This window comes from Neolamprologus multifasciatus, chromosome 15 (assembly GCF_963576455.1).
Source record: "Neolamprologus multifasciatus chromosome 15, fNeoMul1.2, whole genome shotgun sequence".
In the NCBI taxonomy this organism is placed as follows: Eukaryota; Metazoa; Chordata; class Actinopteri; order Cichliformes; family Cichlidae; genus Neolamprologus; species Neolamprologus multifasciatus.
The window spans coordinates 15050653-15068353 of NC_140453.1; the positions used below are offsets into that span (position 1 = coordinate 15050653).

Here is a 17701-nt window from a genome sequence, read left to right on the forward strand (position 1 = left end):
CTAAGGAGGATGAGAAAAATAAAGGGATAGAAAAACTGTAAAATAGTGGAAAGCTGAAAATCTTTGGACCCTAAAATGGTGTTTTTTTAAGTTAAAAGTCACAAACCAAAAAAACGAACCACCACTTTTTAATCTTTAAACAGAAATTGTGATTTAGTCAAATCCACATTTAATAACTGTATTCACTGAGTCCCTCTTGTTATGATCAGTGATTGTTAAGGCGGGTAAACTCTTGATTCATTCATACACTCCTCTAACCTTCACGCTACTTTTAGCCCCAATGAAGAACTTCACTGCTTTTTCATTAGATATATTTTATTTAAAAAAAAAAAAAAGGAAACCCAACAAGAACTTGTTTTTTTTTTTTTTACATAATGATCAAGGATTTTTATTATCGTAGTCTCTTTCATCAGTTTCATTTCATTACAGAAAATGTTATAGTACAGCGTTGTTCAATGTCTCCTCATTGCTTAATAATTTCCTTAGGAGTGCTGGTCACATATATCTGTACAATATGATTCTTATTTTTTTCTGTACATTTTTTGTGAAGTTGGTTAAAAAGGCTGTCAGCACTTAAAGAAGCTGTTTCTTTTCTTTCATTTTTTTTTCTTAAATAGTTGATCAAATAAAAGATTATTTTTCCCAGGTTCAGCTCGCCCGTGGTGGGGTTTGGGACGGAGTTTACACCCGGTCACCATGAATATAAGGAAGCTTTAGGGTCCTGGGCCGACTGGGGTGTGCCCCCCCCCTCCCCACCCTCCCCGACACCGCCTCTTCCTTGCCCAGGCATTTGGCACTGCGCACATAAACAAGACTCACAAGATAAACAACAAGCAAAGCTCTTTGTGAAGCCATTATGATGCATACTAATGAGAGAAAAACAGAAGTGTCACCTTGATGGGCACTCCAAAGAGGAAGTGGCCTTTATGTGCCCCCCCTCTTCCTCTTAGCTGAGCACCGTGGGGAATCTGGAGCCTTCCTCGGTGTTTTCTTTATTTTCATAAAACAGAGTATTTTTTTTCCCACTAAAGATGAGAAAATAATAATTTTCTTTTTTAAATTTTTTTTGTCCTGGCAGGCACCTACAGCTGTCTATTAAAATGCTACTGCTATAGATAAGGTCTAGCATTGAACACACAAAGCAATTGCAATGAAAGGAACAAAGTTGCCTTAATATAATAATGATAATAATAAGAATAATGATAATAATAATAAGAATAATCATAATAATATATTACAGAATAAATCTCTTTTTATAATTAGATTTTTTTCATTAAAAGTTATATTTTCTTTGTTTGAAATACTATAATCTTTTTAAATTAGTTTTTTCATATGTATCTAGGTTGTGATCAAGATGGTGACTATACCTCAACGTTATCCAAATCAATAAAAACTAGCTGTGCCGTTGCATATTACAGAATAGTCAATGATATGTGGACATGCACCGTGAACCACCCATTCCCTCGCTATGTGACGCCGTTTCTCCATCCCTCCATTATGACATCATAGCCGGCCGATGACCATGACGTCGACCACCTCGCCCTTGTGCAGCTCCACGTATTGCTCTGTTTTCGGAGGTAGCATCAGGAGCCCGTTAGCACTGCGCATGCTCATCAGTCTGCTGTTCACCTGGTTCCCTGCATCAGAAAAGATGACGGGGGAAAAAAAATTGTTGTTAAAAAGAGCAGTTTTTATTTTTTCCACTGTCAAACTGGCTAGTATTCAAAAACTACAGGAACCATGTATTTGAAGTAGTTTCACCTGCATTAAATCAAAGAAACCCTGAGGCAAGCCTAGTATGGAATCATGTCTACTTCTGCTCCGTGTTCCATATACAGATTTTGAACACTGATAAGTCTCTTTATTATTTCCACTTTGACGAATACCAAATGGCCAAAATGATCACATGTTTACATGACTGGGAATCGAAATGCTGATCTTCAAACTCGTCTAAGAAACTGCTGCCAGTCTTGTCAGTCCTGATAATTTAAGGTGCTCTTAAATGATTGCACTTATGTTTAAAAAAACAACACAATTTTTGTAAATCATGATAAAACTAACCACACCTATGAGTGTTATTTTATCATTGTGCTCAAATGTTATTTTTCCCCCACAGATGCCGGTTTTGTACCTGTGCTCTGTGCCCACGGCAGAGGCTCCTGGTGATGCCATGTCAAAATGCAGCGGTGGTATTCAGGGCGAGGGTCCAGCTTCACATCACAAGACAACTAGAGTGAAGAAACACACAACATAAATTCTAATGCTGCATCACCCTTTTTTAATCACCACTGTGCTTGAAGTATGAAATTGAAGAGGATACACCCAATGTAGTGGAGAAAAAAATGCAACATTTGCTTTCAGACAATTTCTTGGAATCCATCTGTCTCTCATGTTACTGTTACCTGGAACCACAAAGACAAAAGTCACAACAGGAGTCTTGCTTGAGTTCAGATGTTCACGTACACTGATTACGAAATGCTAAAGATGCTGATGAAAGCCACAATTTAAAACATGCATGACTTTATTTCCGACTTTCCTGTGCCCTCTGGTCTGGACAAGCTTTTGGACTGAGTCACACTTCATGTTTATTTAGCATGTCTTTGAATTTCCAACCAAGTCCCAGAAGTTGAATAATAAACAATCTTCCTCGCTCTTAAATGCCACACAATAGATGGCCTAGCTATACCAAGTGAATTCCAACAGGGCTATAATTTAAAGCCTAGCAGAAGTGAAAAAACCAGGCTCGTCCAAATATGGCCTCTTCTAAAAAACAGAGTGCAGTCATCTTCAGAGCCACAGCCATCTTTTAAATACAGTCTATAGGCTAAACACACACATGTACACACACAAATCTTCTAATGGCAAAAATCGAGATCTGAACTGTCACAAAACTTAAGCAAGTTGGGTAAAATTCTGCCAAACACATTTAAAACAGGGCAAATACATTAGTTCAAAGATTATCTAAGTTTGCTGGCAAAAGGAAACCTTTTCTCAGAGTATTATCTGACCTGTGTCTGATGCCATCTGCTCTGGGAAATTGTCTGGATACATCTGGCGAAGGCCATCATTTGCACCCCTAAGTGGCAGTAATGTGTTCAAGTTGATTTCTAACTGCTTTATAACAGCAAATGATGTAACACTGCACCCTGAATAGCACCCATAATGGCAGGGGACCAGATTGCTCACTCCATGATGGTAGTTGGGGACATAGGCTGTGTGTGCTCACTGAGTATTATCGTGATATGATTTTCTCACTCTACAGTTATGAATATTCATGACCGGGGAGCAGGCCTTCAGGTCAGTGTGGGCCGTGATTGGTTCCTCTGCCAAATCAGAGCAAAACACTGTGGTCATAAATATGTATCAAGCAGATGATGAAAATTATATCAAATCATGGCTGCAACGGGCTGCAATAATACACCCTGTTTTTTTACGTATAAACATAACTGTAAATGTCCCCATATATTATATATTCTCTCTGTTGCAGCTGATTGCATCGACACTCTTAAAGCCTATTTGTTACAACAGCGACTTTGAATCATCCCTCACAGGAGCAAAGGACACTTTTTGCACTTGGGAACGCGATGAAGTCAGGATGTCCCAGTTGCCCTGTGTGTCCTACCCTCGCTTTGATGATGGTGGGCCTGGGGTCCAAAATACCCTGCATCTTTCTCAAGGCAGGGATGACAAAAAGATTACAGGTGACAACAGCAGACACGGGATTTCCTAGGACAGACGGGGGGACAGAGAGAGGAGGGCGAGGAGAGAAAGCAAGGGGGGGGGGGGGAAATATGTGAGTAACATCTCTGCGCAAACAGCGGAGTGAATCACTCTTTCTCTCAACTTCACACACTACCTGGGAGGGCAAAGATTAGTTTGCGAGCACCGTCTATGTCCAACGTGGCAAATGTTGTTGGGAGACTGGAAAAAAAGACAAAAACAAACATAATTTCTAAATTCTTCCCCCGGCTGTCATTTTACACCACATGACTCCTTCTGCATGTCATTTGTATGTATTGTTTGTGAAGCACTTTTGAAGCGGATTCTTTTTCTTACCCTGGTTTCATGAACACACGACCAAAATGGATCTGAGCATGAAGATCGATATCCAGCACCTGCTTAAGGTAGTCCTAAAAATGATGTTAGAAAGAAAGAAAATTAAAATCCTTAAGAATACTCAACAGACATGAAGAATAAGTACTCCAAAAAATGTGTTTCATAAAATAATGAACTCAAACGAACTGTGAAGCTCAGCTGTCTGGCTATCAGCTACCACATGGTGTCAGTACAACACAACTCTACCACTGGACTTTCTGCCACTGTACCTTCTCTCCCATAGACACTCCTCCTGAGGTGATGATGACATCAGCACGGCTGATGCCTTCATTCAGAGCGTTGAGAAGGTCATCGGGGCTGCAGGGCACAGACAAACATATACATACAAATGTCAACCCCCCCGCGACACCCAGGACAGAGAAATCACAGAAAATGAGAAAACTGGCCTATCTTTGGATAAGTACACAGGGCTTATTAAAAGGAAAAAAGCATAGCTAAAGGGAACTGTGGCAGAGGCAAGATCTGACGGCATACTTGTCTCCCACGATGCCCAGATTGATAGTGGGGTAGCCATGTTCCTGAATTGTGGCCAACAGGGTGGAGCGATTGCTGTCCCTGATCTTTCCAGGATGGAGGTCATCTTCTGGGTTCAGAAGCTATCGCCCAAACAAATCACATGTTAGAAACTCCTATTTGATGGCAGTCTTTTATTATTAGTTGTGAAAATCATTAAATAAATCGTTCTGCAACTTTTTGATTTGCAGTGAGGTCTGGTAAGTAAAGAAATAATTATTCTGCTGGAAGATGAGACAATATTATAATCTTTATGCAAACTTTTTCTTTTTGTACCCAGTCATGTAGTTACTATATTTAACATGCTCTCTGTACTGAATAAATCTGCTTTGGTTCTATTACCCTTGAGTTAAAAATGCTGCATAAAATAATACTTTAAAACTGAGAAAAAAAAACACTTTCTGAAGTTTCAAATTAGCAACACCCATCTGTTGTTCGTACGAAAGTTAGTGTCATCTAAACCAATGCGCTTTAAAGATGTCAGCTTGGCCTCTGGGAACTTGTGAGGTGCTCTTGTCACCATTTTGTCACATTTTAAGACTAAACAGTAGAACATGACTGACACATTTAAAAGTCTGAAATACACAATGTTGCAACAGACAGATTTCCTTAACATTTACTGTGTGTAATTATATAAGAGTCTTTACAAAAATAATATGAAAATGCTTTTTAAAAATAAACATTTTAATTGCACAATTATTTTTACGATCCGCCTGACTCTTCTTCTTGTATTACAAACTCACCTGTCACCATGTTGTCAACCTGGTCTTTCATCATATTCATTACTTTTTAAATGCTCATTTATCGGCTGTTATCAATGCAGACACTAATATATCAGAAAAAGCTAATATCAGCCAATATCTTAGAGTCATTGCTTTTCCATTGCCCCTCTTCTTTTCTTAGTCCTTCCCATGAGATGAGCACAGGCATATGCATGTGGTTCATGCAGTCTTTCAGCTTCATGTTCTAAAAGCGCTACGCTTAACTGACGGTCCCACCACATCTTACTTCCATGTGGGACCATGACACTCTTTATAGCACATCACCTGATCAGGTTGGAAAAGAGCTACAATTAGCCAAAGTCTGCCGTCATGGATTCGGTTTTGTAATATCTGAAACTGGAACGCTGAAGAGGTACAGAAGTCTAGTTGTATTTTAAAATCTTTGAATCACAACATGCTAAAAGGATATCATGGATTATTTGTTTTGTCCACTGCCACCAAAATAAGTGCTCATGAATAAAATGTAGCTGCATCTAATCCTCTACTTCATAAGATGGCAGATGAGTGAAATATGCTAACAAACAGGTGATAAAGTTTAAATATGGGTCTGCACGGCCCTGAAAATGGAGAGCTATGCATATTTATGCACCCCATGAAATTTAAACTGCGCATTAGTCACACAGAAAATGCACAAATCGGACTCTACTGTTTAAACGAAACCACCTGGTCACAGATAAACACGTTCTTCACAACTGAAAGCACATGTGAAACAGCTGACTGCACATTCACTTCTAAATGATGTTCTGTTGTCGCCAGCCAAAGCAAACAATGGTGATTGTGCATAAATATGAACGAGGTGTGTTGTTAGGAAAAAAAGGCATACTGTTGTACCTTTCGCAGCCAAGTCGAGAGGCATAATTCAGATTTTCAGAGTAAATAAGATTTACTTAACCTTTACCTCATTTCCTGTGGACATGACGGCCACCACAGGGAATTTCTGGACCTCCACCTCTGTAACTCCAACAGTGGCCAGGAGGCCTATTTCAGATGGGCCCATATGGGTGCCCTTCGCCAGCACGCACTCGCCACGCTTGATGTCATGACCGATAGGCCTGTGAAGAGATGAGCACTAAACATTTGAAGCCTGCAAGAAAAAGGGTACTGCTACATTCACCATAGATGTTCTGGTAAAGACATGAAATGTGTTCTAAGCATCTGTTTTCTTCAGTCTTCATCATTATTATAATGTTAAATAAAGAACAATAATAATCAAAAACATGCAGACAGACAGAATTATAATAAAGGCAGTAGTAGTGGTGCACTATACCTTGCATTAATTTTTTTCAAGTTAACTCCCAACAGTGTCTTCCAGCCTTACAGTATTTATTAAGTATAATACATAACAAACATCTCAGTCATGGACTAACCTGATGTCCTGCCCTGGGCGAGCTTGTACTAGGATTCGTACCTCCAGCTCCTCCGTCCCCTACCGGAAAAACATTTATCACATCAGGCTGGGTCAGTGACAGATAAGAAAATGATGCTTTCAGTATTCTGTCCATTTCTAGGATAAAAGACACTATATTGCCAAAAGTAGTCACTTGTTTCCCTTCACACACATATGAACTTCAGTGGCATCCCATTCCTAATCCATAAGGTTATAATATAATATTACGCTGATCCACTGTTTGCAGCTATGAGAAGTTTGAATTCTTCTGGGAGGGCTTTTCATAGGTTTGTTTATGGGAATTTTTGACCATTCCTCCTGGATGCACATTTGTGAGGTCAGACAATGTTAGATGAGAAGGCCTGGCTCACAGTCTCCGCTCTAATTGATCCCAAAGGTGGTCTGTTGGGTTGAGGTCATGACTCTGTGCTGGCCAGTAAAGTTCTTCCACACCAAATTTGTTTACTGTCTTTATGAACTGCTTTGCAGTCATGTTGAAACAGGAAGGGGCTATCCCCAAACTGCTATCCCCCAAATTTGAGAGCTTGAAATTGTCCATGACTGGAGCCCATCCCAGATGTCACAGGGTGACGGGCACATAGTGGACATGTCACCAGTCTCTTGCAGCTCCAACACATAGACAATTAACCTAGCATTCATGTATTTGGAATTTGGGAAGCAGTTGCAGTACACAGAGAGAATCCCAACCGATCACTGCCTGAACCAGACTGCCTGAGCACGGTTCTCCTGGAGCTTTCTTCCTGTTAAAATTGAGTTTTTCCTTCCGACTGTCGCCAAGTGCTTGGTCATGGGGGTCAGCTGATCGTTAGGGTTTTCTTGTCTCTACCTTACAACATAAAGCGATTTGAGGTTACTGCTGTTGTAATTTGGCACTATATGAATAAAACTGAACTGAATTAAATGAAACCTTTCACAGGTTTGGGTTAAAGACAACCTTATAGGATGGTTATAATAAACATAGCTGAAGTTTTTAATAAAGATACTGGCATGTTAAAAAGGAAGTGAGACAAAAGCTTGGGCTTGAGAGCGCCATGGATGTTTGGCTTCTAATGTTTTTCTTCTCTTTACCAAGCTTGGGATGGATTTCCTTTTATGGCCAGGTGTGCCCTTAGCTGTGTCTGTGGTGTGGAATTGGTGCTTACATGTAGTGGGCATTGCTTGCAATAGCCAGGTGAGGGGCAACCAATTAAAAGAAAGCAGGCCTCAGGCCTTAAAGAGACATGCGCTTAACAATCTTGTTCAGACAGTAGATGAACCCAGACACTGCATCAAAGGCCAGTATATAATAATAATAATTACTTTTTAAAACTATGAATCATGGAAAACTGAGTAGTTTTAGATTCAAAATATGAAGCTGGAAATGAGCATACTAAGGCCTTTTAGCGTTCGGATTCTGACTGTCCTTCATTTAGCATGAAACTTCACACTCACGTCTTCTGATTCGCGGAGGAGCTCGGTATCTTCCACCTGGACTACAGCGTCTGCCCCACAGGGTATAGGGGCACCCGTCGTCACCCTCATCACTTGGCCAGGCATCACTGTCTGGGTGGGCTGTGCAAACACAGAAAGGTAAACATAAGTCAAAGATACTGGAAAGGACAAACAATATCATGTCAAATTTCAAACACTGGGTTAACATTTAACCCATAGGTGTTATGGAATAAATGATGGACTGTTTGTGACTGAAGTAATTTATACAATAAAACAGAAAACTGACTTTATGTACATCATAATTGCAATTTTAAGAGCGTATAAAGGCAAACAGGAAACAGATGCTCGAATGTGTGGTGATGCTGTTTGAGAGGAGATGTGAGGGGTTGTCGAAAATCTGTCAGGCTTACTTTTGTCTCAGTGATCTCATGTGTTTACACTTTGACTTTCTGGCCATGCTTTGGTGCGAAGGGCTTTTCATCACCTGCTAAGGGAACACACTGATGTGCAATTACAGGCTGGTCAAGGCATAAGGTGAAGGGCAAAAGTGAAGTACTTTATTTTCATATTCAGCTTGTGTGGGTGTTTGTGTGAGACCGACTGTGTGAGTGAGGGTGTCTTTGTGTGCTTGCACAGGTGTCAGCGTGGACACAAACCTGCTCTCCAGCTTGGGACTCTCCAATGATGAAGCGGTCGCCTGGGCCGTCAGCCGCTAGAATAAAAGAAAGATTGAAATGTATTACGCACGAGTGCAGGTGAAAACCTGTGGGTGTGTGGGAGTGTGTATTGAGCTGAGTCATTTCTTTTGGTGAAATACAGTGGGAAATGATAAAAACAAGATCTGGGGGAAAAAGTTTATTAAACATCTCCAAAATAGACACAAACAGTACTACCAGGGCAAGCAGATTTTTACAGATTTAATCAAAAATCAGTCTGATAGCCTTTGCACAGCCCAACCCTTATTGTTACTGCAGCCAAGTACTGTAACCGACCAGAGCAAACGCAAAAATTGAGAAATCAAGAATCATTTTTAGCATCCCTCTTTATCAATTAACAAACACACAGAAAGAGGAACGAAAGTCATCACAAGATGCTCTTTGAACACGGATATAGTGCATCCTTTGACATTAAAAATGTCCTTGCCGGGTGAATCTGCCATTCTCTTTAGTGCAGAAAGTTTAAAAAATCCCATTGATGTCAAAAATCTGTTTTGACATGAAGAGGTTTTTCACATTTTTGGGAAAAACCTGAGAGCCATGATGGAAATATAAGTTTCTATGGGTTTTTATGGAGCATCTCTCCTCATCTAACTCTGCTTCATACCAATGCAGTTCTTAGTATTAACATCTACTGCATTTTTACCTGTTCTACCTGTTTTACCTGTACACTACACACGTAGCATAACCCAGGACTTCCTTTTTGGATGTTAACCAAGGCTAATTTGTCAGCTTCTTGGTGCTTTTTATTACTTCCAGTGACAATAAAAGAAAGAAGCTACACTTTGGTAAAAGGAAAAATTCAAGCTCTAGACAACAGACTCCTTTCAGACCCATATTTTAAGCACTATAATTTCTAAAAAAACACACGTATCCTTTAGCAGGCAACAGGCCCTTAGGACAGATGCAGAAAATCCTGAGAGATCTGTGGTATTCTTCTCCTCCTACTCATTCAGTAGGAACCAACAGCAGATGTTATGTACAGAAGGTTTTGAGCTGCCTGAAGTCAGCGAGTTGTCACCCTGTTCTTCAGGTTAACAGAGCCCTCAGTGCTTTACAGGACTCCCTTCATTTAAAATACTGACAGAAAATCTCAACCAACGTCTTCTGAATCTCACCTAGAAAAACACTAGAAAGGAGTTCTAACAGCTATAAGGATGAAACTCTGAGAGTCGGATGTCTGAACAAAGGTAAATCCTCCACCATTTGAGAATTATCTCTTGCCACCTGGCAGCTGTGGAGGACAGCCTCGTTTATGTACAATGATTGAAAGGATCACCGTTCTATCACATCGACAGAAAAACCCTTTACATTGTTCCACAAGCAGTTTTTATCTGCTCTGGTGTCCTGCAGTGATCTCACTGGGACAGAAACAGTTAGTCCTTCTGCGGCATCACTGCTCTGTTACATAGCAGTGACTTTACGAATAAGATGACATGACAGGCACGTACAGCTGCGTCAATGTGAGGTAGAATTCAAAAAGTAACCTTGATTAGTTTTCTTATTTCATAATTGTCTTTTCAACTGTCAGATTTCACTATTAAAACTTTGTCTCCGTTATACCTTATAAATATGCTGGGAACAGTTGAAAAAATTCTGCAGCAGTGCCTAACGGGAATCAATCACAATCTGCCATGTGAGGAAGGACGTGTGACTGCACAGTATTTCCTCAAAAATAATGTGCAATCTATTTACACTATTTAATTGTATCAAAAGGTTGCACACCTTTTCAGGTTTGTACTTGCTTCAGTTTCAGTCCATCAACTTTTTAATAGTGCTGTCAGCGTTAATCTCGTTAAAATGACCTTTTAAATCTCCGTTAGCAAGTTAGCACGGATCACCCTGTGCGTGGGGCTGCACGGTGTCAATGCATTAGCGCGGTTAGCTCGTTAACACGTTAGCTTCAGTCTCAGTCCATCAACTTTTTAATAGTGCTGTCAACGTTAATCTCGTTAAAAGCGCGTTAACGCCATAACCGCATTAACGAGCTAACCGCGCTAACACGTTGACGCTGTGCAGCTCCACGCATGGGGTGATCCGCGCTAACGGAGATTTGCCACATGCAGTTATGGCGTTAACGTCATTTTAACGAGATTAACGCTGACAGCACTACTTTTAAGTATATGCACTGCTTTTGAAGTGATCCACTTCTTTATGTTACTTTTGTTTAACTAGATCGGCAAAGCATAATCAGTACAGTTTTGAATTTTTCTTTAGTTTTAATTTTTAAATGAATATTTTATTTCCATGTAGTTTCAGTTAGTCAGTAATTAGTAGTAATTTTCAATAATTTTTGATATTTTTTATATATAATAAAAATTATAATGAGGCACGAACGTGTATATAAATTTAATAATAAAAAAAAAACTACAGACATTTCCTGAATATTTAGGATTTTCTTTTAGGTAAGGTTTGTAACGGTATTGTTTCAGTTAGTGTTTATGTTTTCTTGTGACTTTATAAAATGTAATTTTATAAATGGTTTCCATTTAATAATTACATATAACCATGCAAAGTTTGCACTTACGAACATCTGGTTAAGCAGGCCTACTGTCTCATTGCCCTCATGGTAATAACAAGAGGTAAAAAAGGACCCGTAAACAACTAAAAATAAACATAAATGTGTTTGATTTTTAGGTAAGATGTGTCATTTGAACACAACAAGGGCTATATATCATAAATAACAGTATAATCTTTGCAGCATTTACACTTATGTACATTTTTGATAAACTGAGGCTAAGATCCAAAGTACTAAATACTGAAAGGATGTCAGATGGATGGGCAACAAAATGTGGCAAAGACAAGAATGAGAGGATATTATTCAATTTGCATCACCTGCCGTAATTGATGTTACCTACCTCTCACAGCATAACCGTCCTTGACAGAAGCAGGGAAGGGTGGCAGGTTGTCTTTGGCGTAAACGTCCTGAGCCAGGACTCGACCCATCCCATCTGTAGAAGAAGAGGAAGAACATGAGTGTGGAGTGGAAAGGCTGGTTGAAGATCGGTGGAAGGAGAGAGCAAAGGTTAGAGAGAGAAAGAGAGATAGAGGCATAGAGGGTGAAACAGTGCATCTGATGAAGATACAGAGAAATGTTTGAGCTGGAGGTGTGTATATGTGTGTGTGTGTGTGTGCATGTTTTAAAGAGAGCCTTAGTGTGACACCACGCATCAGCATCTCTCTGCATGACTCACCACCTGACCTGCACACACGGACATGTACTTGCACACTGCGCTATTTTACTTCAGTTTACCGATTTGCACACCGCAAGTGGGGACTTGCAAATGTTCATGTGCACATTTCTTTAGCATTCCCAACAGCCAGACAACTTAAAAATGTCAGGGAGGAAAAACAGAGCCTCTTCACTGAGACAATGGCTCAGAGAAAGTAAAGGAAGGACAGAAAGACATAGAAGTCAGAAGGGAGAGTGGGTGGAGGGAGAAAAAAAATCCAAAATACCTTAAGCTGCTGTGTGCCTATATATAGCTGAGCCTTCATGCTGTGATTATGTGGGTGTTAATATGAAGATCTAAGCTTTGATATCAACGAGTTTAAGGGGAAAAAATATGCATGTGCATACAGACACCCACACACATGCAGATGACAGGAATACTGAGCTGCTGTACATAATGCATCTCCATCATGGATAAAGGCACATATGCTCGTGTCCAAATCCTCCCATCTTTTCTCTATATTAACAGTATTTAAATTGGTGTATTTTTACACGCAAGCTGGAACTGAAAAGCTTGTTAAAACCATGTGCTGACGCTGAGCTGTGACTAATAATAGAACAGAGGTGATGTCTTGTTGCAGCAGAAAAGTGCAACCTCCAGATAGTTAGGGCTTCATAATTCACATGCAGATAAATATTTCTGTCTAATTCCGGGCGTGAAAGAGAGTAAGCATTTCAAACTATTCCTTTAAAGTGTTTTAGACTGTTTAGAATTAAATATTAAACTGTCAAGAACTTCATATTTAAGTACTGAATCACAGCAAATGTCTCTACGATACAATAAGAAAGATAAACAGGGATCTAGTATTAATTTATACTATTCCTCCAGTAATAGCTTACGTAGAAATATATAGTAACCAATTCTAACAATAAAATCAGCGCCAGATACCTCTAATTCAATACTCACTATATGCAAAAAATGCAGAATACACATCCATTAGCAAACACGCACACACTGTTCTAAATCCAGCAGGGGAGCTGCTCCAGCTGTTGACTGTCTAAATATTTCATCTCTCAAATACCCCCATTCTCTCTTCCTTATCCAACTGTCCGCCTCCCAGCTGTGCTGTTGCAAATCCTGCAATCCAGTCCCCTCTTCCATAACATGAAACATCACTTTACACCTGGAAAACGAAAGCGCTCCTGCTACCATCATTGATCTAGAAGTCATGTGCGCTGCAGGCCATTATTGCCGCCAGTCTTTGCTATGGTTTCTACAGATGAATTAAAGACCCTCCAGCCCTCAGCTTGACTCTGTGTCATCCTCCGCTGGCACTTAAGCCACTCTGCCAGAAGGATGACAAGACCCTCAGGTGCTAAACCTACTTGCCTTGCAAGTTTGTACCTTAGAATCTGGATGTCTGATTAGACTTGTAAGCACACAATGCAAAAATACTGCTACAGTTAACTCATACAGCGACATGAACACACAAGCACTAATGTGTACATACAAATGTCATGACAGACACTGAGAATTATATAAACAGGAATTAGTTTTGTAACTGCATTAAAAATTGTTACTATTTTGACCACTTGGGGGCAGCGGAAATGAGCTGTAAATACTCCTGGCATACTATCAACTTTGAAAATTACTGGCTTTAGCTATTTGCTACACAAAAGTTATATATAGACCCATATAGCCATGAAGCAAAAGCTAGCTTCAGCCTCAATTTGTCTCTTGATGTGTTGTGATCTCAATTTCAAATGCCTCAAGTAACAAAAACATTAGTTTCACTCTTGTTTTGACATAATATTGGGGCCACAATTCTGATCATTTTTGCTTTTGTAGAAATCAGTTCAGTTTAGCTGAAATGTACTCTGATGGAAACACAGTAGCGCTCTTATGGCTAAGGAATAAAGCTACAATCACGTGCATGTCACTGTCGGTTACAGAGAAATAAAAGAAGCTCTAAACGAAACTCCCACCTGGTACATGTTAATAAATGAATAAGCAAACAAATGCATCAGGTGAGGAAAAAATTGGATCCATTGTCTGTATAAAGTGTCTCACAAGCTGTGGGAAGTCAAACAACACATGCAAGTCATTTGTTTGTTATGCATTTGACCTTGTAGCAAAGACAATCTGAGTCTGTGTGACTGACAGCATGGCCTGCGTACAGGAACTGCTGATTAAGTGAGGTGTCTGGTTGTGAACAGGTGGTGTTTAAATGCTGTCATGTGTACTTAGCAATCAGAAAGGAGTACCACCAACATCCCAGCATCTATATGAGCTGGAGATGCAAAAAAAGGAAAGACTTACAAACTAGGAGCTTTTCTGTAGCAGCATGGCTACAGGCTTTAAAGGGTAACCACCTATCTCTCCTCCTCACCTCTGTAGTTGATGATCTCAGTGCCCAGGACTGCAGTCATCTCTAGCACAGTGATGAAGGCCTTGTCCATGGAGGTTAGGGGGAAGGGGGACATACGGTGCCTCCGGGCCACCTTGGTGATGTCCACAGCACTGTGACCTGAGACGATGTGAAACATACAGATGTAGTCATAAAATCCACAAAATCAGGTTTAATTCTCCATGTTAAATTTGAACAATTAAAAAAAAAAAACGAAGAGAAAAAGTATTTATTTTTATTTAGACACTTTGAAAGAGGAAGACTGGAAGATAAGGAAGGAGAAGAGTGAGAACTCTACTGGGATTCACTCCCAAGGCAGCAGGCATCTACGTGGCTCTAAAAGCAGGGAACTGAACAACTCAACTGTCTCCTGAGACAAAAAATGTTAAAATCTCAAACCGAACCTCGCACTCTGGGTTTGCAGCTGTTAAGTCCAGAGTCTACATGACATACAGTTAAAATGCACAAATTATCATTATAAAAAAAAAGGATATATCATCTAATATGTCTTCACACCATGGTAAGAAAACTGGATTAAGACGACTTATTTTTGCTGCATGTAGGCATATATGTGCTATTTGAATGCCATGAGGAGGGACTGGCAAAAAACAGTCCTGTTTGTTTGTTCCTGTGAAACGCAGCTGGATGACAGAGGTGCTCGATAGCAGCCATGTTGGTCTAATAATACCTCTCTAATAATTCCAAAGGTAAAAGGAACAAAGCAAGGTGTAACTAATGTGTAATCTGCTCTCTCTTTCTTTCTCTCTTTATCGCTCTCTGCCTCGCTCTCCCTCTGCCTCACAGCGAAGAATAGACGCCGTGCTTTGATTTCCCTTGACCCAATTTCTCTCCTTTAAACATACACTTACGCTTCCACAGCATATTCTGATGCTTAACATGAGGCTTAACAACCTCTGGCAAAACATCACAAACACACAGGGACATGCAAATGCAACACAGAAGCCACACACACACACACACTTAAAATCTATCTGAGTGTTAGAGGGCACACTCTGTGACGTGCAGATGTGAAACGTGAAAGTTGGTGCTTACTTGATCTTAGGATATTTTCTTTGCTGCTGCATCGTGACTGGACCTGGGGATGGAGAGGGTGATTGGGAACAAAAGACAAGAAAGGGCAAAAGGAAAGAGAGAGAGAGAGAGAGCAGAGGTGGTGGTAATTTGAGATAAACCAAGCTGCTCTTTTCACATGCTTGAAATGACAAGCTGTTTATACAACAGTCAGAAGCACTGGCAAGAGCTTGCGTCACACTACACTGTGCACTTTGTCCTGCTGCTGGGAGATGGTTACATCTCCCCCATGACCATTATGATCACTTACGGTACACTACATCATCATATCACAGGTGGTTGTCACACTGATAAATGCACTGACATGTCACACTATAATTAAAGCACTTTAAAGAATATACGGACAAAGGCAGCAACATACAGAGTGACAATATTGTATCACAAGATGTTTTAACTGTGCTACAGTGTAACACCAAATGTAGTGGAAATGTAGTGCTGAGTTACGATAGTGGCTGTTCAGATGTGGCGCAAGAGGGTTCAGATTTCTCTGGAAATTGCTGATGCTGCGTTTGAACGCTACCCGTGATCTACGGCAAGGTGGGGAGGAGAGCAGAGCGGGTTAAAACTGGGCTGAGTTTCCCAAAAACAACCTGAGGCTGGAGCTCAGGTGCTGTCCATGGTTGAGAGAAGGGACGTGGCGCTTGTAATTTTCCTATAAAACTCTTAACTTCCTTATGTATAATCAGTGTTGCCAAAACGAGCAATAATTGCATTTCCATTTCCCATTGACTTCTGTCTTCCTGCTTGAGTGGCCACTCTGGATTTTTGGAGTTGTTAAACATGTTGAAAAAGGCTATTGCTGTGCCCCTGTTCTATACAACATAGTAAATGCGCACAGTATGGGTGAGAAATTTAAATTACCGTTTCAATCAAAGTTTGTTATACAGACTTTATATAAAAGATAAAAAGAAGATGATGTTGTATTTAATAATAATGTAACGTGAAAGTCTGTAAACTCTGTAAACTCTGTAATTGTCCAGTGGACTTCAGGATAATCAGACTTTTCTTTCCAACTACAGGAGCTGCCCCATTATTTCTATTATCTGTTCATTTCAAAGATCTTTTATTTAGAGTCTATGGTTGGTTATTGTTTTTGTGCTATAGGAAATCAACCTGTTGGAAATTATTTGGATGGCAACATCAGTACTGAACCCAAAGTAAAACAAAAAATGATTTCTGTTTCTCAAATACAATTTTAGGACAATTCTCAAGTTTTACTTCCAATCGTCAGTAAAAATGTCTCCTAAAGGGCTTAAGAAAGCTTTGGCGACCTCCAGGAAGAGCTGATGGAGGATGGAGACAGTGACCAGGAGAGGGAAGTCTGGGCATCTCTGTCTAGACTGTTGCCCCCTGCCACCTGGATCAGGAGAAGTGGTAGAAAATCGTAGAAGACGGTCAATTGTCAATACTTCCTGCCTTCTTTTGTGCAAGACAGTAACGTTTTAGAAAATTGTCATGTTTGCTGACATTTTGAGTTAAAACAATGAAACTTCTCAACTGTAAACACATTACATGCCAAAAGGAAGGTAGTGTGTGTCTGGAACACAGTTTTGTTCCCAATTTTAAGCACCTTTATTCTGCTTTACATTTAGTAATTCAGTCCAAGACTAGCTGCTAGTGAAAGAAAAGAGATGTGATGCCAAGCAGCACCGATCCATGGACATGCTACTGCTCTAGCCTCCTGTCTCTTTTAGCTGTATTTCTGGAAATCAAGCAACGCTTTGATGCTTTTATGTTAAAATGTTGTAGCGCACCTTTAAAAAGGAAGATGCTGGCTTGCAGTAATAAGCATGCTTTTGGGAAACTCAGCCTTAGGGAACAATAAATAAGGGAAGAAGAATCACAGGAGGCACTTTGTTAAGCTAGTTTGGCACATAATCAGAAAGTAATTATTCTTTAGACACATACACAAATAGAGGTCCGGTTGGATACACTGGAGTGAAAGTATGGGATTTGTGCCAATGTTGTCCACTTCTTTGGTTTTGGCTCTCCCTTTGTCTTCTCGCCTGCTCGTTAGTCTGGCTGTCTTTCAACCTTAATATTCAGATTTGTCGACTGACATA

The 17701-nt window shown here is 40.1% G+C and overlaps 1 protein-coding gene across 12 annotated transcripts in view; it reads right to left on the minus strand.

The window, feature by feature from the left end:
• Window positions 1-324: 324 nt before the first annotated feature.
• gphnb (gephyrin b) overlaps window positions 325-17701 on the minus strand; it is a 109794-nt gene continuing 92417 nt past the window's right edge. For 7 of the 12 annotated variants that reach the window (XM_085132075.1, XM_085132064.1, XM_085132066.1 and 4 more), the window contains 14 exons: window positions 15600-15642; window positions 14529-14666; window positions 11825-11917; window positions 8907-8962; window positions 8251-8370; window positions 6779-6837; window positions 6310-6463; window positions 4591-4712; window positions 4326-4413; window positions 4057-4130; window positions 3854-3921; window positions 3623-3726; window positions 2132-2228; window positions 325-1637 (listed from right to left, as the gene is read on the minus strand). In XM_085132075.1, the coding sequence (XP_084988201.1) occupies window positions 1504-1637; window positions 2132-2228; window positions 3623-3726; window positions 3854-3921; window positions 4057-4130; window positions 4326-4413; window positions 4591-4712; window positions 6310-6463; window positions 6779-6837; window positions 8251-8370; window positions 8907-8962; window positions 11825-11917; window positions 14529-14666; window positions 15600-15642 (1350 nt within the window). In that variant the 3' untranslated portion in view covers window positions 325-1503. Of the gene's footprint in view, window positions 1638-2131; window positions 2229-3549; window positions 3727-3853; window positions 3922-4056; window positions 4131-4325; window positions 4414-4590; window positions 4713-6309; window positions 6464-6778; window positions 6838-8250; window positions 8371-8906; window positions 8963-11824; window positions 11918-14528; window positions 14667-15599; window positions 15643-17701 lie in introns of those variants that run through there. The other 5 variants (XM_085132073.1, XM_085132074.1, XM_085132065.1 and 2 more) reach the window with 2 other exon arrangements.